Source organism: Erpetoichthys calabaricus, chromosome 2, assembly GCF_900747795.2.
Source record: "Erpetoichthys calabaricus chromosome 2, fErpCal1.3, whole genome shotgun sequence".
Classification (NCBI taxonomy): Eukaryota; Metazoa; Chordata; class Cladistia; order Polypteriformes; family Polypteridae; genus Erpetoichthys; species Erpetoichthys calabaricus.
The window spans coordinates 255,841,026-255,865,747 of NC_041395.2; the positions used below are offsets into that span (position 1 = coordinate 255,841,026).

A 24,722-nucleotide genomic window follows, 5' to 3' on the forward strand; every position below is an offset into this window, starting at 1 on the left:
CAATGTGAAAAAAATGTTGAAGGCACTGTATTGTATCCATCAAAATGATTAAATATGTGCACATATCTACTTATACACAATGCTCTAAATTTAAAATATATTTATCAGTTCCTTATTTCAGAAGAGTACCCAAAATCAATTTGCATACACCACCACCTCAGAACATCACAATACTGTACTTATTGAAATAGTATATATTTTACCATTTTTAAATTTATCACAGCAAGAAAAATGCAAGAAAATTGTTTTATTAAATAAATAAAAAGTAAGATTATAGGTTAAAGAAAACCAAATACTGCATTTTAGTACTGTAGAATTTTCATCTTACACAAGAAAAAAAACAACTACGATATGCACTTTTACATGTTTACTAATCAGTCCTAATTAAAACATTAAATTGGACCAGAGACCCAAGTTATTTCAATAAACCATACAATTTCCCCGTCGCCTTTACTGTTTTTAAATATTCTCAAATATAAATTTGAGACATAATGCTTAGTCATTCCGAAGAATGTTTAGACACAAAACAAAATATACAACATAGGTAATTTATTTTTATAACTTTTAATGCAAAATAATAAAAATAGATTCAGTATAGCTTTCATACTATACAATAAAAATCTCTAAAAAGAAAAAATTAGAAACTACCTACAAGAACAAAATAAGAAAACAATGAATGGAAGTAAATAAGATTTAGTCTATGGATGATAACAGCAATAAAGTTGCATTACAGTTACTTGTAATTAACTTTACAGATCAAAAAAAACACAAAAGTGCTTAATGAAGAGAAAAAAAAAAAAACAACTGCAATTCAAACAAGCTGTTAAGCCTTCTTATGGAATACTCAGATTTTTCCCTTGCAAAACACTAAACATCAACTCGAGAAGTATAGTTGCCTTTTTTGAAACAGGTTAACAGTTCGGATTGTTCAATAATATAACCTAATTCAACATTTTAGATTCTAGAATTTACAGTGCTTTGTGACTTTTAAAAAAAAAAGTTCTGTTGGGTTTCCTTTACATTGCATACTTTTGGGTCCATTCTCTTGCTAGTCTGTTATATCTGGAAGGAATAATTATATACATGTTAAATAATGCATTATCATACAAAATAAAAAAAACAACATTCTTGCAACCTGAAACATATTTAAAAAAAAAAAAAAAAAAAATGTAGAAAATGGTGAACACAGTATGAAACAACTAATCAAACAAGCAAGCATCAGCTTTCCCTGTAAATGCAAAAAGCCAGCTGCACAACACATTGGCCAAGCATCAACTCTGAGTCCAGAATAAAAAAGCAACTAAAACTACAATACAAAATTTGCCAGTACACAATGCAATTGGGTGCTCCAAAGACAGAAAGAACTTGTAAAGAGGATAAAGATTTCAAATTTTTCAGTTTATTAAATAAGACTTAAGTATTTAAGTTGTGTGTTTTATTTTAGAATAGTATGGCTAAGATGAAGCTTTTATGTGAATAAACTGTGTAACCAGACTATTAACTATTGTAGAGGTTATAAGGGAAAACTAGGATTACATTTAATTGTGTGTATCTAAACAGGAGTTTAGCAGAAGGCTGGGCAAAGCAAAAATGCCAGCACAAGCATGTGATTAGCTCAATGACCAGAGACAGCCAAGAGGACGGCCGTGCAGCTGCAAAAGCAGACTTCCTCCATGAGACAGAAAAGGTGGGCTTACAAAGGTTTAGAAGTTTCAGAAAACATTGTGGGCTATGTTTGAGACCACTCTAGAATGCAAGCCTGTTAGATCTGCTCATCTTCTGAACTATCTGGTAATTAGCTTAAAATAACTTTGCCCTTCTCCTTGCTGTTCTGCCATTCTAAATTCTTAGTCATTCAATTTTGACGGATATAACTTACTAAAAATAGCCATCAAGCCTTGGTATAAAAGAAACCACGTCTATCAGCAGGATACAAACACTATACAGCTTTTGAGAGAGACTGACAACATGGTTGTTAAATGGAGGGATGACACGCAACTTTTAATGAGAAATTAATTGGAAGTGCGGGTATGAAAAGTGGGGGTTGTTGGTTGGGGGTTAATATGATGGTGTAGGTAATTCTGAAGTCGCACTGAACCATCATACCATCCAAGGACTAAAGTGGAGTACCACCTAAAATGCGCCCAAATGAAGATGCAGACCAAGGATGCACTATTATAGCGCACACTTTTTATACAGTGGGTACGGAAAGTATTCAGACCCCCTTCAATTTTTCACTCTTCGTTATATTGCAGCCATTTGCTAAAATCATTTAAATTAATTTTTTTTCCTCATTAATGTACATACAGCACCCCATATTGACAGACAAAAAATTTTTTTTGAAATTGTTGCAGATTTAAAAAAGAAAAACTGAAATATCACATGGTCTTAAGTATTCAGACCCTTTGCTGTGACACTCATATTTAACTCAGGTGCTTTCCATTTCTTCTGATCATCCTTGAGATCACCTTCATTTGAGTCCAGCTGTGTTTGATTATACTGATTGGACTTGATTAGGAAAGCCACACACCTGTCTATATAAGACCTTACAGCTCACAATGCATGTCAGAGCAAATGAGAATCATGAGGTCAAAGGAACTGCCTGAAGAGCTCAGAGACAGAATTGTGGCAAGGCACAGATCTGGCCAAGGTTACAAAAAAAATTCTGCTGCACTTAAGGATTATGGTGGCCACTGTGCTCTTGGGAACCTTAAATGGAAGATGTTTGGGACGACCAGAACCCTTCCTAGAGCTGGCCGTCCGGCCAAGCTGAGCTACCGGGGAAGAAGAGCCTTGGTGAGAGAGGTAAAGAACCACCCAAAGATCACTTTGGCTGAGCTCCAGAGATGCAGTCAGGAGTGCAAGACACATGACAGCCCACATGGAGTTTGCTAAAAGACACCTGAAGGACTCTGAGATGGTGAGAAATAAGATTCTCTGGTCTGATGAGACCAAGATAGAACTTTTTGGCCTTAATTCTAAGCGGTATGTGTGGAGACAACCAGGCACTGCTCATCACTTGTCCAATACAGTCCCCACAGTGAAGCATGGCGGTGGCAGCATCATGCTGTGGGGATGTTTTTCAGCTGCAGGGACAGGACGACTGGTTGCAATCGAGGGAAAGATGAATGCGGCCAAGTACAGGGATATCCTGGACAAAAACCTTCTCCACAGTGCTAAGGACCTCAGACTGGGCCGAAGGTTTACCTTCCAACAACACAATGACCCTAAGCACACAGCTAAAATAACAAAGGAGTGGCTTCACAACAACTCTGACTGTTCTTGAATGGCCCAGCCAGAGCCCTGACTTAAACCCAATTGAGCATCTCTGGAGAGACCTAAAAATGGCTGTCCACCAACGTTTACCATCCAACCTGACAGAACTGGAGAGGATCTGCAAGAAGGAATGGCAGAGGATCCCCAAATCCAGGTGTGAAAAACTTGTTGCATCTTTCCCAAGAAGACTCATGGCTGTATTAGCTCAAAAGGGTGCTTCTACTAAATACTGAGCAAAGGGTCTGAATACTTAGGACCATGTGATATTTCTGTTTTTCTTTTTTAATAAATCTGCAACAATTTCAAAAATTATTTTTTTTGTCTGTCAATATGGGGTGCTGTGTGTACATTAATGAGGAAAAAAATTAATTTAAATGATTTTAGCAAATGGCTGCAATATAACAGAGTGAAAAATTGAAGGGGGTCTGAATACTTTCCGTACCCACTGTGTGTATATATATATATATATATATATATATATATATATATATATATATATATATATATATAAAGCCTTAGTTGGATTAAGAAAAAAGGACTGTTTAAATTACATAGACATTTCTCTCTACTGGTTGGTTATACTTAAGCAAAGTTTGCTTTTGCTAACATTGATCTTAAATCATTCCAGTTATACGTTTTCTCCAACTTCTGATGTTTAATATTAAATGCTTGGTTTCTCTGCAAACAAAATGTAAGTAATCATTAAAGTTTAATATTACCTAACTGAAACTTGCCTTGTTAATTGATATCATCTGCCCCAGTGTGCTTGTTTGAGCAATGTTATTTGTTTTACCTTTTTCAAAGGTAGTAATCAGGATAACCTGCAGGAGAACCTCTTCGCCTCTGTCAGAGTAACTGTGCAGCCCTTACAAGGGTAACAATGACTGATCCAAAGGATGTTTGTGTTCCTCTCTGACCACTAATAAGGTACTGCAACTGAGGAAGCCAGTCTTGGCCATATACTGCTAATGCATTTTGATTTGTGTGTCCTCATTCTTGCAGCCCCTTCCAAGGTGACTATTTTAGAAGCGGAACACCATACCCATGCATTCCAGCAGGAATGCCGTTCTTGATGAACCTCTTGGCCTTTGCCAAGGTAGTCTGAAAATGCATGGAAAAACTTAAGCCAGACTTACAATCTACCCTTCATCTCACTTTAGCTGGAAGAATTAACACTGTCAAGATGAATGAATCCTTCCTAAGCTTTTTCTATTTCAAAACACTCCAATATACATTAAGAAATCATTTTTTAAGAAGGTGAATTCAGAACCTCGTTTATTTGAAATTCAAAACATCCACATATACAAAGGGTGACCCTAACAAAGACCTAAGGCAGAAGGTGGCTGGGCTCTACCTAACTTTCAATTTTACTACTGGGGAGCAAATAGATAACCTATTAATATGCGGACATTGACACAAATAGATGAACAATCAGTAGCTTGGTCTGCAATAGAAATAAAATCCTGCAGTACTTCTCTATATTCCTTACTTTGTACCCCAGTAAATACAAGTAATCGCTAATATATTAATAATCCAAATGTGCTTCATTCACTCAGAACATGGAACCAATATAGGAAGGACTTCAAGATAGAGAAGCTTTTACTTGTGACACCTGTGCACAATAACCACCTTTTTCCACCCTCTCAAACGTATGCAGTTTTTAATGTCTGAAAAACATTTGGGATTAAATCATTTAAGAGATCTGTACATAGACCACATCTTTGCATCCTACGAACAATTACACTCTAAATGTAACTTTCTGACAACACATTTCTTTTACTACCTCCAAATTAGAGACTTTGCTATACAAAACCTGCCCAATTTTCTTCACCTCCCACCTACTTCTACCCCGGAAAAAAATATTGATCAGTCTTGAGGACTCAGATAGCACGTTTGTAATACACAAAAACATTTTAAAGTCCCTCCTTTTCAAAGATCCCAGAGTACAGTGGGAAAATGATCCCTCACTCAACATTTCAGAAATGAATAGGAAAGCAGTAATGCACAGAATTCACTCTAGCTCCATATGCACAAAGCAAACAATTATTCAACGTAAAATCATCTATCGAGCAGATCTGTCTCGTTTAAAATTGTCCACAATGTTTCCAAGGCAATATCCAACCTGCGAACATTGCAATCAAGTTCCAGCCTCATTGAGCCATATGTTTTGGGTGTGCACCAAATTAACATAATTTTGGACCAAAATCTTTAAATGCTTTTCAGACAGCCTTGGTGTCACAATCTCTCCTAATCCATTAATAGCTGTGTTTGGTGTACTTCCAGATAAGCTTAAAGTGGAGAAGGACAAACTGTAATTGTATTTACTTCACTATTGGCACATAGACTTATCTTGCTCAACTGGAAGAATCATAACCCACCTCTTTTAAAATCAGTTGGTAACTGATATTATATATTTGAAACTGGAAATAATCAAATTCTCAAGTAGAGGATCTGTGCAAAACCTTTTTTAAACCTGGCAGGATCTAATCAATAACATTTTAGAATAATCATTTAAATTAAGGAAGAGGATTCTCTTCCCTTAATTATTTTTATCTACTTATTTTTCCTACTATTAAAGTTTTACTCTGTTGGCTTAGCTCTCTTCTCATGGGGGGGGGGGGGGGGGGGTTCATTTCATTTGAACTTGGTTTTGTAAAATTTGACTTGCTTGTATGGAATGTTATTTGATTTTAATAAATTCAATAAAATGTTAAGTGTCCCCTTTCAGTGTTAGTTAGCAATTCCTGTGTCCCAACAGTAAGTGAGGCACCTTCTGGCCCTCAGGAGGGTATTGACGCAGAGGAGACCAGCGGCAGCCATTGCGGTTATTGAACCTGAACTAGCCAGCCTTGGATCTTGCGGTCTGCGATGAGAACGAGTACATGACACACAGGTAAGTATTGCGGAGTGCAAGTGTAAATAAAAATTTTGGCATTTCCACCATTAAGCTTGTGCAGTGATATAAAAGAGTTAGAGGTCAATGTACCTTTCGTGAACACCTGTACCCGTCAAAACAAAAATGCTGGCAAACACTGCCAAAGAGGACACTGTTTGACATGGTGGGTTTTCATTTTTGGTTATACATAGCGGGAGACTGATAAATGTCCTGTAGACAGAATACATGGAGATTCCTTCAAATTAAAAGTTTAACAAAAATTCATATTTGACAGTGTATTTAATGAATGAGGTGACTAATACTAGATTACAATGATTTAGCAAAATCATAATTTAGATCATCCTACCACCTTTAGGTGTCATTCCCCTTACAAACAACTTTTTGCATGATTTTGTACTATAAAGATATATTGAAGTGAAATACCAAAATGCAGAATCGCATTTTACCAATCTCAAAGATCAAGAAAAGAAAAAAAAAATTCTCAGAATTTAATTTTATACTAAGTGAATTTTGAAGAGGACAAAACACTGAAAATAATGGCATTTTGCATTAAGTGATGAATATGTAAATGAATCAATAATTAAAAAAATATAGCTGCTCTCCTTCAAATAAATAAAATCCTCACCAGGACCTAAACTTTTTTTTCCCCTATTAATGAACAAAAAAAACCAAAAAAAAAAACACCCAACATGCACAGATATGTTCATCCAATTAGTGGAGTACACTCAGCTTTCTGGTTTCTGCCACTTTCAACTCTAAATTGCATTTCACAGCTTGTGTGAAAGTATGGTTATGAAATCTGGTAGTTCCGGTCATATTTCAGAGCTTATGTAAAAGTACGGTTATGAAATATGATAGTCCTGGCCTTAAGAGATACATAAAAGAAACACAAGTAATTGTCAAATAATGTGTCAGTTTCTTTTTGCTCTTTAATTTTATAATAGTCCAGGTAATAATCAATGTACTGTACTGGCTTTTCCAATTCAGGTTTACAGGGAATCAAAGCCTATGCTTGATGGGGTACCTGTCTATCACAGGCGACACACATGCACACAGCCTTGTCTATGCTTTGGCAGATTTAGAGAGTAGCCAAATAACCCAACATGCACATCTTTAAAATGTTGGGAGAAAAACAGAAAAGTACAGATAAAAATTAATTCAGACATGGGTTAGAACATGCAAACTCTACACACAGTGAATGGGTCCGGACTTCAGACCAAATCTCCTGAGGAAAGGCACACATGCTAACTTCTGCATCATTATGGCATCTTCCAATAATTGTTGTTTGTTCAAATTATACTTACTTTTCTTTATCTGATTTGTAAATGTGTGCTATATCTGGTACTAAGGGGTCATCTGGGTTGGGGTCACAAAGCAACGAACATATGGACAATAAAACTGAAGAAAAAAAAAAAAAAAGGTGAAAGAGAAAACGTTATGGCTGTCATTTTAACAGGCAGGAATTTATTGAAGCCAGTTTAAAAAAATACATGCATTAAACTGTACCACACCCTCTCTTTTGAGATTGTAACATTTTACAAATTTTGCTGTACTGATTTTTTTTTTTTTTTTTTTACCGAATTCACTAAGAATGCTAAACAAAACAAAAACTAAAGTCAGAAGAAAGCTTGTAATACATAACACAATAAAAAGCAAAAAATGAAATGAGCAGATTCCCTTACCTTTTGATACTGTTAATGCCGGTGACCACTGTGATCTCAAAATATCCAAACAAATACTTCCATTACTGTTTATGTTAGGGTGGTATATTTTTGTTGTGAAAGCTACCTGTTAATGATGAGAAAAGCCCAGTGAGACTTAAATGGCACCACTAATTAACATTTTGCGCATTTTGACTTTAGCTGTCATTCTGACCTTTGGAGGTTTAAAAGGATAATCCGTTGGAAAATGTATTGTCAAAAAAAACACTCCTCCTTGATAGGCACTATCACTCTGAAAAATAAAAAATATTTTGGTCACGAGTTGAATTGCCATAATCAGGCATTTACCATAACACAGTAAAAAGCTCAAACTTTATTAAACTGAGTGTTGCTATACTAATGTTTCACTTTTACAGAAATCTGCTCTTTACCGATTAGTTAACTAAATGAGAATTTTCCTATAATAAACATACACATTCTCAAATTAATTTAAACTAATTCAGGGCTACAGGGGACAACAGTTTCTTAACTGAGCACATTCACAATCTCCCAATATCAGTTGTTTCAATTTCCTCCCACACCTTAGAGAACTTGAGTACAGTGATCTCCCACTATATCGCGGTTCAGCTATCGTGGACCCCCCCCCCACTACATTGCAGATTTATTATTATCACTACTACTAGGGGGCTCCACCCCCTGCTTGCTTAGCTCGTCCACCCCTGGGTTTGGTTTACCAGATAATTTAAAGAGATTATTTTCATGGGAATTGTAAGATATGCATTATTTTCATTTTTACTTTCGAGGCAACTGTTAATTGCCTCGAAAGCTTGCATATTGTAATCTTTTTAGTTAGCCAATAAAAGGTGTCATTTTGCTTGGCTTTTCTCTACATTCACAATGGCTAACACGGTACAACACCCTTGTACTACATTTTTACTTTAAAACTTTTGTAAAACAAGATTTGTTCTTTATTTCCTGCCCCAGGCGTGGTTAAATCTCTTTCTCACGGGACTTACAACGCTACTCGCGTTGTGAAGGGGGGGGTCTGAACACACGCTAAAGAGATGCGATGGGTTCAGCTGCTGTCTTGCTGTGTTCTGCTTGTCACGCTTTGCGTCAATCATTTAAAAGTCTGTACAGCAGCTGTCCTTTTGCCTCTTCGCATCTCTGCCACTAGCGTTCTGACGGGGGGAGGGGTGGGGGGAAAAAGCACCGTCTCACAGATTTTGCTTCCTAAGGTTGTAATGTCTAGTCTCGCATGTCGTCAAAGTATCTCTCCAAGATGATCTGGTCTCGATCACTTCGCTCAAACCCCCCGGAGACGTGCTATGCTCCTGCCACTTTGCATCTCTGTCACTCATGTTGTGAGGGGGTGGTTGCTGAACGCACACCAAGGAGAAGCAGATGGATCAGCTACTGGCTTTGTGCTGCTTCTGCCAAGATGCTTGTTCTGCTTGTCGCTCTTTTAAAAGTCTGTACAGCAGCTGTCCTTCTCTCTCACTGCCTTGTCTTGCGTGACGTTAAAATGTCTCTCGCAGAACGTCAAATTGTCTTCCGAGAAGATCACGCCTGGTCTCCCTGCCAAGATTTTTTTTATAATAGAGAAATGTCACTCATATCCTTAGCCTGATATCCACATATCATATGTGTTTACAAAGTGTATTTCAATAAGCTTACATGTGTTTAAAGCGTGTTGGTGGGGTATTTTAAGGCTTAAACTACAAAAAAAAAATATTTATATGGTCTTTCTATATCGCAGATTTTCATCTATCACTGATGGGTCTGGAACGTAACTTCCGCAATAGGCGCTGGATCACTATAGTTCAATAAGTAAACCCCACATAGGACTAGTGGCCCAATGACATTTGGTTCCTGTCTTGCCCCTCAGTCTCTGGCTTTATGCGACCCTGTATTGGGCAAAAAACGTTTAAGAAATGATGTTTTGGTGTGTGCTGCTTAGTATAATTTGCAAACATTAATAAACCCTTAGAAGTTTTCAGATTTTAATTATTCTAGAATATTGAAATCACAATGTATTTAATCTGGCTTTTTTGACACTGATCAACAGAAAAAAAACAAGGTGAAAACAGATCTCTAAAAAGTGATCTAAATTATAAACACAAATTAATTGATTGTGCAAGTATGCACCCCCTTCAGGTAGGCACACAGATGTACCCATGGCAGCAATTCCAGCTTTAGGCCTGCATGCACATATCTCTATTAGCTTTGGACATCTGGACACTAATTTTTCCTCAGTTTTTGCAAAATTGTCCAATTTCAGATTGGATGGGGAGTGTTAGTGAACAGTCTTTATCAAGTCCAGCCACAAATTCTCAATTGGATTAAGATCTTGACTAACTCTGCACTGCTAGGACATTAACATTGTTATTTTAAAGCCATTCCTGTGTTGCTTTGGATTTATAATTGGGACCACTGTCTCACTCAAAACAGAAACCTGCGTTTTCCAAGAAGATTTTAGAGTATGAGGACCTCACTGCATTTTGCTGCATTCATTTTTACCCTCTCCTCTCACAAGGTTACCAGGACCTGTTGTGGAGACAAGCAGGTGCTCACCATTTGACTAATTATGCAACTTGCAAAAGCAATTGGCTACCAGACTGATGTTTAGGTATGTTATAGTAAATAGGGTGAACACTTGTGCAATCATTTGTTTTTTGTTTTATATTTTTTTATTAGTTTACACTACTTTGTGGAGACCTTATCCTACTTTTGACATTAAAAAGTATTTTCTGTTTCCTATCAGTGTCAAAAAGGTAAATGAAATCCAGAGACACAATGATGTATAAAAATGAAATGTGAAAAACTTCCAAGAGTGGGAGTTACTTGCTATAGGGACAGTACAGGAGAACAGCAAAGAACAGGCTTTACCAAAACATTCCATATCACCGTCTAAACCCCCACTAAGCAAAAAGCCCTACAATTCAGCTGTTTTCCACTATTTCCAGTGCTTAAGGCATACTGCATCTATTTTTTCAATGTTCTATTAGTGAAAAACGCCATCACCTTAAAGCAGTTTTAAAAATCAGTTTGTATCTTGCATGGTGGCAATTTACATATTTGTGACTGCTATACATTACAAGAGGCCAATAGTTAACATACAAAAGCAAATCAAAACCAAAAGAGTGCAACTAAACACAATACATGTTACATTCCACATTATAAAGATAAAACCTATGGGTGTCTAACTCTATTGGTCCTGACCACATTCCTGCAGATTCAACACATCTGTTAAAGTAATTGAGTTGCATGCATATGCTCATTCACACATCAGGAAAATTAAGAAACTTCCCAGGTTGTTTTAAGTTTTAAATCAACAATATTATTTGTGGTTGATAAGCCTTTGTAATTCCAGGGCACAACAGTTAACTAATGCTGCTCACCAAAGTATTTTTCTTTAAGCATGAACAAGAAAAATGAGGGAGTTGATCGCCGACCTTGTACACATTATTTCTGGTCCTGTCCTCTTTTACCTAGAACAGTTTGGTGTGAAGGAAACAACTTGTTTCTGTGTGTAAAAAATTATCAATCATGTTTTGAGAGTTTAGTTATTTGTTTTGTGTAGCAACATGTTGTATGGGTCCACCACTCACTTCCCAATACCAATTCAATTGGCCTAATACTACTCACACCTTGTCCTATAAATTCTAAATAGTTCACTGCTTGCTATTTTTTTTTTTTTTACTTTTTAAAAACATTCCAACCATGTACTTACTACAGTAATCCCTCCTCCATCGCGGGGGTTGCGTTCCAGAGCCACCCGCGAAATAAGAAAATCCGCGAAGTAGAAACCATATGTTTATATGGTTATTTTTATATTGTCATGCTTGGGTCACAGATTTGCGCAGAAACACAGGAGGTTGTACAACGTTATTCAAACACTGCAAACAAACATTTGTCTCTTTTTCAAAAGTTTAAACTGTGCTCCATGACAAGACAGAGATGACAGTTCTGTCTCACAATTAAAAGAATGCAAACATATCTTCCTCTTCAAAGGAGTGCGTGTCAGGAGAGAGAGGAGCAAACAAATCAATAGGGCTGTTTGGCTTTTAAGTATGCGAAGCACCGCCGGTACAAAGCTGTTGAAGGTGGCAGCTCACACCCCCTCCGTCAGGAGCAGGGAGAGGGAGAGAGAGAGAGAGAGAGAGAGAAACAAAGTCAAAAATCAATACGTGCCCTTTGAGCTTTTAAGTATGCGAAGCACCGTGCAGCATGTCATTTCACGAAGCAGCTGCACACAGAAGGTAGCAACGTGAAGATAATCTTTCAGCATTTTTAGACGAGCTTCCGTATCGTCTAGGTGTGCGAACAGCCCCCCTGCTCACACCCCTTACGTCAGGATCAGAGAAAGTCAGCGCGAGAGAGAGAGAGAGAGAGAAAGTAAGTTGGGTAGCTTCTCAGCCATCTGCCAATAGCGTCCCTTGTATGAAATCAACTGGGCAAACCAACTGAGGAAGCATGTACCAGAAATTAAAAGACCCATTGTCCTCAGAAATCCGCGAACCAGCAAAATATCCACGATATATATTTAAATATGCTTACATATAAAATCCGCGATAGAGTGAAGCCGCGAAAGGCAAAGCGCGATATAGCGAGGGATCACTGTACTTCTCATTCCGTTGTTCTGCAAATCAAGTGTTGCACTCCTGAATGCAGCATACATCACTCTAATAAAAATACTTGTGTTTTTCATATGATAGTGACATTAAGACTTTAAAAAAAATTGCAAAAAAGTTGATGTTTTCCTTATTCTCTACACTAGTTTGTGCTGCACATGTTCTAGTTCAGTTATATCACAAAGACTGCTAGCAGAATACATTGAGTCATGGATGAACATGCATAACTGAAAATGTATCCGTTCTGGATCAGAACGAGTCCTGGTCAAAACAAAGCACCTTTACTAACTTAGAGAGGAAAAAAATGCCAGTATGTGGTAGTACAGCGAGACATTGCTAAAAGTAAAACTGGAACTTTATTGGAAAATTTAGATGAGAGTCCCCCTTTACAAAAGATATTCCAATCACTATTAAACTTTATCACTATGTAAATTGAAACTGAAATTTGTAACAAAAAGAAGTGAGCTTTTTTACAAGAAACTCCAAAAAGAAATGCAACAGCTACTAATAGTTAATTTTTTAAGTTTTTTCTGTCAAACATTCCTGAACTGCAGTGCCATTTCATACTTTAAAATATTTTCCTTTTGTGATTATGAAACAAAGTGCTGAACCTGTCAGCAGTTCTTACATTAATAAAGGCTTAAACAATACACATTTTTTTGATAAATGGTAAAATACCTAACTGCAGAACAATAATAAAAAAGTAATGGGACCCCCATCTGCCCACATAGACACTGGACAAGTGCAACAATGCTCACCCCTAATATATATTAGTTCTACACACTGAAATAAAATTTAAATTTTACTCCATTTTCTTGAAACAGTACCTATAGCACATTGGCAAATATTCACAGGTCTCAAATGTTTTTGCAGCACATTCACTTAAAGATACACCTCTCTACAAAAATGTGCTATATAAATAATTGTTTTGAGATGGCAAAACAGAAGTGCAATAAGTACAATGAGGCTGCTGATGCTAGTGCTGCCATTGGAGGGGGTGGGGGAGTGTGGTAGCACATCAGAGGACTACACATCCTGTGCAATATGCTACATCAGTGTGAAGTCTTCATGTGAAGGGAAACTTTCTGCTTTGCAAGTCAACCAGACAGTTGAGAGAAAATTCAAAGGATCAGATCAAATGATGGCACTGATGACATAACCCGTTTTTTGATCAAAAGTATACTCCCATCTCATGCAGTAGGGAAAGGCCTCAATCAACGATAAGATCGATGCATTGAACCCTCAGTATGAAATACTTGGTTGAAAATACTTCAGCAAAATAGTTCCCAAAATGTACAATTTAGTCAATGAGGAGACATAGCTTTCACTACAGAGCTCAGAGTTGATATGCCCTTTTCAGCTTGACCATAATGTTAGTTTGTCCAATTCAGCTGTGAAATGAAATACTTCTGTACTTAGTTTTTTTTTTTTTCCTTCTTTAAATTTCAGTAGCTAGTTTCTCTAAAGGATATTGCTTTTTGTTAAATTAAGGTGTGTCACTGTAGCAGTTTTTCATGATTTAAAAAAAATCAAGTTCAAAAGTAAATTTTTGTTTTGAATTATTTTAGATTTTATTATATGTTGTGCAAACTGTTAAAATATAAAAGGTCTTTTTTCCCCTGATGATGTGGGCTTATACTATACTGCAAAGAAAAACTCACCACACTACTTTTTGAATACTACAACAACTTTGCATATAACATGAGAGAACAAAAACTACCGTTTATACTCAAGGATAAGTTCTCCAGCGGATAAATCGGGACTATATGATATAATTTCTGGTATTTTATAATGTCGGTCATATAAGTTGAATGCGGATAACTCACGCTATTGGTCCAGGGGATTATGATATGCTATCGCCCACCTGAGAGAGTAACCACGGAGCACGCTGCCTTTTTTTTTTTTTAATATAAATATGTATTGTGCCTACGTGACCACACAATAATACCCAAACTATTCCGAAACATTTGCACGGATTTGTGTTTTTTGTATCTCACACCCTCATACACCTTTATCGTAAGACCACCCCTTATCTAAGATGGACCGTTCGATCAGAAGAAAATAGAAGCTGGTTTTAAATTAAATGTTATTGAAGTAGCAAAAGAAATTGGTAACTGCACTGCTGCAACAAAATTTGATGTGTCTGAAAAGCTGAGGAGAGATTGGAGGCGGCAAGAAGATGAAAAAAAAAAAAAATGTAAGTGTTGCATTTTTGAACGTGTGTATAACTCGGTGTGATTTTATGATCGATTTTTCAGGTTTCAAGACCCGACTTATACGTGAGTATATACGGTATTGAAAAATGTACAGTAGAAACTTTGAATACAAATGCCCCCAAGACTAACAATTCAAAATACAAATGGGTCATTAGATTTTTTTTTTTTTTGCTCCCAACCTCTAACAAAAACTCAACACATGGACATCCTGCTAAAACTTGTATGGATCAAGATGCAGTCATGAGGAGCCAAGACAAAGCCAAACAGGCCTACATATATGTCTATATGCCTATGACTCAGCCTCAGTATCACCGCAGATCTCCTGTTTTAAAGGTGTGCTGAAACTGTGAACGTGCAATTTTCTTGCTTTTTTTGGGGAGTTTGTTCCCTGTTGAAAGTAAAGTAATTACCATGGCCCCATAAGAAAGTTAGAGTAGTAAAGCAAACAGGAAGCTCGTAATTGAGCTAAAAAAGAAGAAATAACGAAACATGAAACTGGTTCACATTTGTCGACTCTTATGGGTTGGCCAAGTTGATAAGCACATGCTTACATCATCACAGGTAAAGTGCAGTTACAGTATACAAACTGTCATTTTATTTGTTTTGTGTGTTTGATTTTAATGTGTGTACTACTGTATTGATTTCAATGGTTTTATTTAAATGATTATCATCATAGGTAGGTAGGTTGGTACAGTAGGCTAGATTTGTTTACGTAAATGTTTTCATTATTAGTTATGTACGTATATAGGCATAAATAAGCAATCATTTGGGGGTCTGGAACAGATCAATGCTGTTTACATTATTTCTTATGAGGAAATTTGATTCGAAACTCAAACGTGATCCTTTCCAGAAGACTGGTCGTGTTTCGAGGTACCACTGTATTCTTAATGTCTAATCCATGTGTGGTGATAAGGTATTTAGGATATAGATAATACTAAATGACAGACAGATTCGTACCACTGCAATTTTCTCTTACAATGCAATCAACACCCATTATAAAAATCCAAATACTGCTTTAACACCACTTCCTCACAATCCATCTAAGGTGTTTGCCTGTGTATTCACCTTTTGAACAATAAGCCCTGCTTGTTTTTTTGTGAAAAAATACCTTAATATCTAAGTGCAAAACAATCATTCAAGATGATGTCTATCTCAAAATGTGAACACTTAAGTCCAGTAGTTAGCAATAAGTGTCAAACTCAGCAATAACCTGGAGAGCCTGTGGAAGCTATCAGAACTTTAACTCGCTTTCAAACAGGCTCAAAGGTGCTAGGTTTGAGCATTTTTACGGTGTCCTTTTATCAACACAACCCCAATCACATAGCATTAGCATAATAGTTGAGAAAAAACATGGGTGAACACTGACAAAAGCAGCATTTGAAAAAGGAAGATCTACTGCAATCTTATATAAAATGGCAAGGGTTGTCCAGAAGTCATGCAAAAACTGGTGAAGCACTACGCCTTGACCCTCAATCTTGGTCTTGAGCAAGACCTCATGAAGTGACACATGCAACAACCAAGAATTTGAGGTGTCAGCTTCCTCCCCCATGTAATTGGGCAATGGATACTTCTCATTCCTGCACCTCTGCTTGCCATGTGCTATGCCTTATAGGAACACAAATGCTGCAGGTGCAGATTGCAGATTCCAATCATGTTAGCAACTACTGCGGGTACACGTAGAACTAATTGTCGTTCACTATGTACAGGTCAACAAATAACAAGAAGTCATACACTCCAGTTGCAAAAGAAATTAACATACCAAAATGAGAAGTTAACCACATGACAAGAGGACCATAAACACAAGTCATTCACCCCCAGCACAGCAGACACTCATACATGACCAAAGAACTGTAAATGCAGGCTTCCTCCTCCCTGTTATTCACAGAACAGCTGTGCAAGTATTTTGCATGTTATTAAAATAAAATAAATAAATAATAAAAAAAAAAACACACACTACACAACAACACACGCCGTCTGTCAGGAAAAGAGCTGTGGCGACACTGACTCAAAGCGAGGGACATCATAGCAATTTCAGTTGAGTTACGTGGGGAGTTTCGTGAAAGGCATTTCTTTGAGAGCCGCAAGTCCAAGTGGTTCCAGTACACGAGTCATTTTTTTGCAGTTTAGTCAATGATTATTTGTACAAATACAAGCTATATGTAATCTAAATTCTTCCAATATATATATTTTATTTTTTTTATTTAGTAATTCCTACTATATTAAAACTTTTTTTTTTTTTTTTAAGATTCCAGGGATAAGGCTAAACATCCATTAATTTCTGACAAGTCTACAAGTGAATGAGGAAACTGCATAAATAGAACATTAAGTAAACCAAATTAGGTAGTGATGGAACTCTGCTCTACCTTCATGCACACAAGTGCTAGGATTGGGTTAGACTGGGCAGGTCACTCCAGAACTCATATGGAGACTATTCTGGCAGCATTACTTGCAAAGCAACGACAAACCCTAAATATAAAGTCAGTCCATTTGCTGAAAAGATTTCAACATACTTAGGTCATCAGTAGAGGTGCTGCTAACCTGTTCAACATAGTTAGGTCATCATTAGGGCTGCAAGAACGAACAATGGTAATGTATAAGGAAAAAAAAGCTTTTATTCAAAAACCAACAGTGACAATTAATTCTAAAACAAATATATAAAAAACCTTGCACTAATTTCGGCACAGTGTTACTCCAGATATGCTATGCTGCAATACTTTAGTGTTTTGCACATCACTTCCACAATCAGTATTTCTATATTTTTTAATTGTTTGTGTGAATTGCCATTAATAAAATTAACAGATTTTGCTACCTCACCGTTCTGCTTTTTGGTTAGAAGGTGTACTGTACTAACAAAAGATGAAGGTATCATATTTCTCCTGATCTCAATTTTGATCCAGAGGTCCCCGATTTGCTATTTTATATTAAAATAGTTAAGCAATCATTGTAGCAAATAAAAGCTGTTTTTCTTAATAAATACAGTATAATGGAAAATAACTGCCATATTTCTGATTTTTCCTATATCAATTTTAAAATTGCAATTTTAAAGAGCACTTTCAGGGTCAGGAAAGCAACCTTAACCAACACGTTTCTTTTAGAGGACACTGACTTGACAACTCCTAAAAATATTACCAGGTTTAGTTTAATCCTAAATATTATTTTTGGACCACCAACACCCCACTCTAAAAACTTCTCAAATCGAGCTGCTCTACACATTTGATTTACCTTTCACAAGCCGCCGCCCCCCCCCCCCCCCCAACACTACAACTTATTTGGTTTGTGATTTGTTTTAAAATTTTTGCCATTATATTTTTTGACTTAGAATTTTTAAGCTGCTATTAATGAGTGTTCACACACACGAGAACTCCTTTTGTGACACACAAATAGATTTCAGTGTCTCAACTTATATAAAATATAGATGGGCACTGAATTCACATCTTTTGCTCCCCAAGGACCAGAAAGGCACAATGTGGAATAGAGAGGTGGAGGAGGGTTTAACATGCAATTATACATGGGTTTCATATATGCATTACAAGTATGAGAAATGTTCTAATTTCACTTTTTTCTCTTGGATCATGTCATCCACCTTGAATTACGACAAGGTGGGTGAAAAGGACATCATAGAAAATGAAATCATCAATTCTTTAAGGCACTACACACCCCTATTACATAAGAAGCAAAATATCACAAATAACTAGCTACATATTCATAATGAACTTTGAAATCAATGTGGATTAAACAAAAGCCTTATTTTAACATTCATTTTTTGACTAATTCTTACTTGATCTTGTAATATAAAAAGTTTGTTTCTAAAGAAACATTCTGAAAACTAGTCTAGGACTACTAGATTTCCAATTTCTTAATTAAAAGAATAATTTTAATTTTTTTAAACTTCATAATGCTTTGAATGCTCACTCAAGAAATCCTACGTTTAGGAATTTCTGGATTGTCCAAGAAGTTTTTTTAAAAAGTTACTGAATAAAGAAATACGAAGTGCCTGGTTCTTAATATGGTAAGAATGAGTCGCTCATTTCTGAGATAGTAAATTATAAAATGGGAAGAAAAAAATAAAAAAACAAACAATACATTCAAATCTCCCACCTCCCCCCTGAAAGGTTACACATAGATTTCAAACAGAACATATCTGCCTCTGTCACACAAACTACATGCTTATGAATGTAACAGGCCACAATCAGTTCATTGCAATGACAACTCTCACTGTTACTTCGTATACCCACAACAAAAACTACTGCTCTATAGTAGTGGATCTCAAAAACTCTTTAGGGTAAAACAAACCAGAGGTTTTACTTTTCACCAATTTCATAATTAGGTCACTTTTAATTGAACAGTTTCATTTACTGGATTACACTGCTCTCTTACTGTACTGTCAACAACAGTGCCATGTATTGCTTTATTTTTGCTGCAAATATACATTAGCTGTATCTAAAACAATAAAACAGTGGGACAGACACCAATGTAAATCAAAGTTAAGAAGAACAGCTTCTTTGAGGAGTCTTTTAAGAAGTTTTCTGCTTTCCTGAGGCAGCGAGAGCTGAACACATCTTAAAAGACTCCTCACGCCCCGCTCATGACATGTTCCAACTGTTGCCATCAGGCAAAAGATATAGGAGCATCAAAACAAAGACTAATAGACTGAATAACAGTTTCCACCCTGTTGCTATTAGGGCACTGAATGCCACCTAATCACCTCCAATGCAGCAGTAACATCTTGTGTAATAGTGTTTCATGTGCAATTAAGGTCTTATGTTGAATGTTTGTGTTCTACCTTATTTCTTATCCTTTTGTAATTATATTTATATTTTGACACCGCAGATACTGCACCTAATTTTGTTGTATTTGTTACAATGAAAATAAAGATATTCTGATTCTTTGTGTGTTATTTCAGTCTATAGGCTTTTTTGTAAGCAACAACTGAAAAAAACAAGCTCAGAAAAATGCATCCATCTCTGTACACAAAGATCCAACTACACATGGCAATTTATTACAAACAACACTTAAGATGCCTCCTTACATCTGTCCATGTGCTGTTTAAATTAAAATGTAAACCTGTAGCCTCCCTCACAGTTCCACAAGTCTTATTGTAAGAAACCACTACTTTAACAACCAGCTTCCAGAACTTTAAAAATCATGATCCAGTTGGGTAAGGTGTGTTGACAGATACTTACCGGTCCCATAATTGTTGCTTGCCAGTGAAATACTGAAAAGGACAAAAAAAAAAAAAAAAAAGTTGTTTTATAATGAAAACTTCCAGAATCTGTTCTTAATTAATGCCAGCTTCTTCCACTTGTGGCAGAAATTATTCAATACATGAGTTTTCAACTTACAGTCATCTCCTACTGGTCCTGCTGAACACTGTGCTGGTGGATCACGTTGCAAATCATTCAATTCCTAGCAAATAAAAATATTACACTATTTAAAAAATTTATATAAGTAAAATGTACTTGATAAGCAATGTATTTAGAAGCTACCAAAACAAAACAATTTACAGCCTACTTCAAGCAATCAACAAAAATTGGTATTTTATATATACCAATACTTGTTCACATGCCAGGAGGTGAAATCACTACATAAAGAAAACTGTCTATTAAAAATCAGTTGCAAGTTTATTACTCAAGATTTAAAAATGTGTGTTCCTTTTGCTACGGTGGACTAAAATATTGCTTTAAAAGTAAAACAAAGTTTATTCAGCTAAATTACATATGAAAAGTACAATTATGTGTTGCAGCAATGACAAACTGAACAGGGCTGACCAGGTCACACTATTCTCTGTATCTTCTTTCAAAACCTTCTGGGCAATTCATCACATGCAATATTTCAGGACAATGTGACCTGGGAAAAAATACTAAATATTTGAATAATGATTTGCCGATATATTTTTGTTAACTACCTAAGGCACTTCGTACCCATTGTGATTTTATGTACAGTGCTGGCAGTGTGTAACATGCCTCGAGCAAACTTTGTACACAGCAGAGAATGTTCTTTTTTGCTCCACTGTCGGTACAGTATTTACCAGCCTCCTCAATTCATTGCCCGACCTTGCCTCCGTGTCTGTAGATAGTTTGACTGTTTTATACATGTCTGTGATGTTTTCTACCCACATCCAAAAGCCATACCTGCTATGTTAAGTGCAAACTGTTGACAGGGAGTATGTGTATAACAGTATGCTACAATGGGATGTCACACCACCAGAGCTGGTTGACACCTTTCACCCAATAATGTCAGAGGAGGCATTATGCTTCCTGCACATCAGAATTTTCCAGGTACTACTGAAAATGGAAGGGTGAATAGTAAAGAGTCTGTACGTTATCAACTGTTCACACACCAGGCACAGTACTTTAGGCAAAAACATACAAAGCCTTATCATGCAGCTGACACTAACGCAACATAACTCGGTTTGAGAAAATGATACATTTTATAACCAAGTCGTCAGGTTTTACACATGGAGCTCAGAATGTGTTAATGTACATTTTAAAATTAACTCAACAACACGGTGATCAAATTGACGTTACCAACTTCCTGATTCAAGTGCATCCAACCATCAGCTGATAAGGGCATAATATTCAAATTCGCCTACGTCATGCTCAAGAAAGGTCAAAAAGATTATCATATAGCTGACACAAAAACAGAAAAATGAAAATTTCTGAAATCTCACCGTAATTATTATTTACTCGCTCCTTAACCAGAACTGACGCACATCACAATTGGGTCATGCCGCTGCACTAAAGGTTTCTGTCCAAACGGGATTCATTACGTCTACAGACTTAACTGACAATCATTTTTTGGATTTAATGATTTCCCAAACTGCTTTAAGTAGAAAGAGTTTTGATGATTGCAGGCCCAGCCAACAGAATGCCGTTCTCAGGACAGGCCTTCGAATCGCTATAAAAACTTAAATTTACTATATTGGGAAAGCAAAATGAATAGTTAAATGACAGACACTTAAATATACTTAAACCTCTATTTGAAGTCTATGTTCTTGTTCAACTTACGTATCTCTAACAGGGAGCCCCACGAAATATTTCTATAAATGCGTTACGAACAAAACGAATTGAAAAAATGACGTACCAAGAAACAGTGCTTTAAGGTATTAAAGACATTTGAACGCATTCGGCTTTTAGTTTCACTCTCTGTATGTCAGTTGGAATAGTACTTTAAAAACGGAAATAAAACAGATTATTGCGGGAGGCAGCACGTTAAAGCACCGTTTATGATATCCACTTGACTCCGCAGTGCTTTAACGTGTGGCGAGCTCAAACTTTCACCTCACTGCTGGGCTCGAAACAAAAAAGAAAAAAAAAACGTTAACTGAGGGGGAAAAACGCCAGCGTCAAATCTGGTTACACCGAAAAGGGCTGCGCTCAAACGAATCTGCTTTTACTTCACAGGCCTCTGGTTTTGTACCGTTTCTACTCCACCATTATACCGCAGTACCACTCTATTGTATTGTACCTCTATAGTCTTGAAAAGAAAACATTCCGGAAACTTACCTTCTGTATTCTTTTCAACGCCATAGTTAATGCCCGATACCCTGGCGTACCTTTCGGTGACTCCTCGTTGCTATTTCCGACGGTCCACGTAACGCAACCAGACCTTTTCTATTTCATACAGCCGCTCACTCACTCACCCAGGGTGTGTAGGTTTTTTTTCTTTCTTTTGTTTCCGCTTTCTGTTCAGGAAAGCATGATGACTGTTGCATTCTGGGATCTGTAGTCTTTTATTTTCTTTTGTGGCGTCTATTCTTAAAGTGAAACCGTCACGAGACAGTGGTGCAACAAATAAAGGGCAAAACTGACATGACGAGGCATAAGCTGTATGTGCGTGCGTGAGTGAAACAGGGTGGCCAGGGATCCTCATCAGCATAGAATTCGAATTTTTTGGCCTTGTGGTGCATACGAACCAGTAAAAAAAAATCGACTTTTTTATAGACACAATTGTACTTAAACATATGTACATCACATCTCATGCCATATATCATAAATTGTTTTTAATTTAAAAATTACATGTATTTGTTTAGCAGATGTTTTTATTCAAATATTAAGATATTCAAATATCTGGAAGTAATCATAGACACAAAACTGACTTTTAATGAAAATACAGAAGCCATCTGCAAAAAGGGGCAGCAGCTCCTCTACTTTCTAAGGAAGAGGAGTCTTGTTAGTGTGAGTCCTACCATTATGTCACTCTTTTATAAATCTTACGTTTAGTCTGTCTTTTTTCTGCTAGTCTGGTTCAAAAATATTAATGTTAGTAACCAAAACAAAATAAGTAAAAAAAGTGTACAGTGGAACACTAAAATAACACAATTTCAAGAGTCAAATCTCACTGACCTGATTAATAAGCAAGTACTACAGAAAGCAGGGTGTATTTTGTCAGACAGGACTCACCCACTAGATTCTCAATTCCAATCGTTGCCATCAAGTTTCAATCCAAGGTCCCAAGGATAAAAAGCAACAGGTGGAAATACTCTTTCATCCCAACTGCTATTAATCTTCTAAATAACTTCAATGTACATACACAAGCTTATATTGTGGGCTGACATTTGCTTCAAGCATTAGCCAAGTCTAAATGATGGTTTAATTTTTAAGTGTCATTTTTTTGATCTAATATTTCACCATAAATATTGTACTAAGATATGCATTATACTTCTTTGTACTAAGCTTATGTTTGATGGCTGTGTTATTTATGATGTTGTTTTAATGTTATGTTGTGGTCTCCCTATAAAACTAACTTATAAACCAAATTTCTCTTGTGGGACAATAAAATAAAATTGAATTGACAGCAACAAGAATAGAATTTATTTACTTTACCATCCTGAGTCTATTTTCACTCATATTGCTTTTCTTCACAGATTGAATTAATCTGGATCCTCCTGTCAATTAGTTAATTTTTAAGCCACAGAGAGAGAGAGAGAGAGAGAGAGAGAGAGAAAGAGTTGGACTTGCTCTTCTCTGGTTGTGCTGTTAACCTTCCACATCCTGTAGAAGTGTCCATTTGCTAATTGCAAGTGGCCCAGTATAATTGAGGAAGCCCTGCAGTGTGTTGGTCACTCCCTCTCTGCCTTGGGCTGATAATTTTGGATTGGACTCTGCTTCCCTCCCATGATCATCTTTATATATAATACGTTACCGTGGCTGTCCGTTTGTCTGTCCAAGATTTTAAATCACATGTAGCTTGCAAACCGTTTGACCTATTGGCCTGAAATGTGGTACACATATATTACATGACGTCTACTAGCTGCTTTCGGGGTGATGATTGACCTCCAGGGTTATTCCTCTTTTTATTTTTATTTCATTTTTTTGTAGAATCAACTCTCGGCAGCGGTCAGCAGGGCGGCCATGCGGTGCATGCATACAGGCACCGTTCTCATTCCTACCACCTTTGCTGTCACTTCCCGTACTTCTTCATATCTTAAAATATTCTTGAGGCAGATTGAAGACTTAAGTGCCAGCTTAAGTGAAATATTAAGGAAAACGTACTAAATAATTGCAACACAAACACTGACTTAATCAGTTTTAATGCAAAAAGATGCCAATGAAAGAAGAAAAGAACCAGGCTGCTAGGGTGGAGAAAAGAAGAGCTGCTCAGGAAGCAGAAAGAGCATCAACCTCTGAACAAACGAATGCTAAATGTGCAGAGAAGGAGTATGCAAACTATGAATGCTCAAGTCAAGTGTACGTGCAATGCACCGTTACTGGTGTACTATAATTATTGAATTTGGAAAACTAAATAAATATTTTTTGTCTGAAGTAATCTAGAATAATAAATAACACAACTAAAGTTTAGTTGAAATTTGTTATTAATCATTTTGTGCATAAACTTACTAAGTTTCAAATTAATTTTTGAATATCAGGCAGAGGTCACCCCATGTGGTTTTAGCACGTGCTATGTACCTGATGTTGCTGGGATAGGCTCTTGTCCTTGGTAACCCTGAAGTAGAGGCTTCAGTAAAAAATGGTCTTTTTTAAATGAATAAAAATCTAAGGAGTTAATACCTCCATGTAACCAATTACAACAGTATACT

General features: G+C 36.5%; 1 protein-coding gene across 1 annotated transcript; it reads right to left on the reverse strand.

The window, feature by feature from the left end:
• Positions 1-227: 227 nt before the first annotated feature.
• Positions 228-22,393, reverse strand: ube2d1b (ubiquitin-conjugating enzyme E2D 1b). Its single transcript, XM_028795408.2, has 7 exons — positions 22,189-22,393; positions 20,026-20,089; positions 19,867-19,898; positions 8,048-8,125; positions 7,855-7,960; positions 7,477-7,570; positions 228-1,062 (listed from the first exon to the last, which is right to left on the reverse strand). The coding sequence occupies exons 1-7, from the start codon at positions 22,210-22,212 to the stop codon at positions 1,017-1,019; spliced, it is 444 nt and encodes a 147-aa protein (XP_028651241.1). The 5' UTR covers positions 22,213-22,393; the 3' UTR covers positions 228-1,016.
• Positions 22,394-24,722: the final 2,329 nt, after the last annotated feature.

Excerpts from the sequence above, each read along its gene's own strand:
- ube2d1b (XM_028795408.2), bottom strand. The coding sequence starts at position 22,212 with ATGGCGTTGAAAAGAATACAGAAG. Across the intron at positions 7,961-8,047 it reads ATCCTTTTAAACCTCCAAAG|GTAGCTTTCACAACAAAAAT; the intron begins GTCAGAATGACA and ends CATCATTAACAG. Across the intron at positions 1,063-7,476 it reads TACAAATCAGATAAAGAAAA|ATATAACAGACTAGCAAGAG; the intron begins GTAAGTATAATT and ends TATTCCTTCCAG.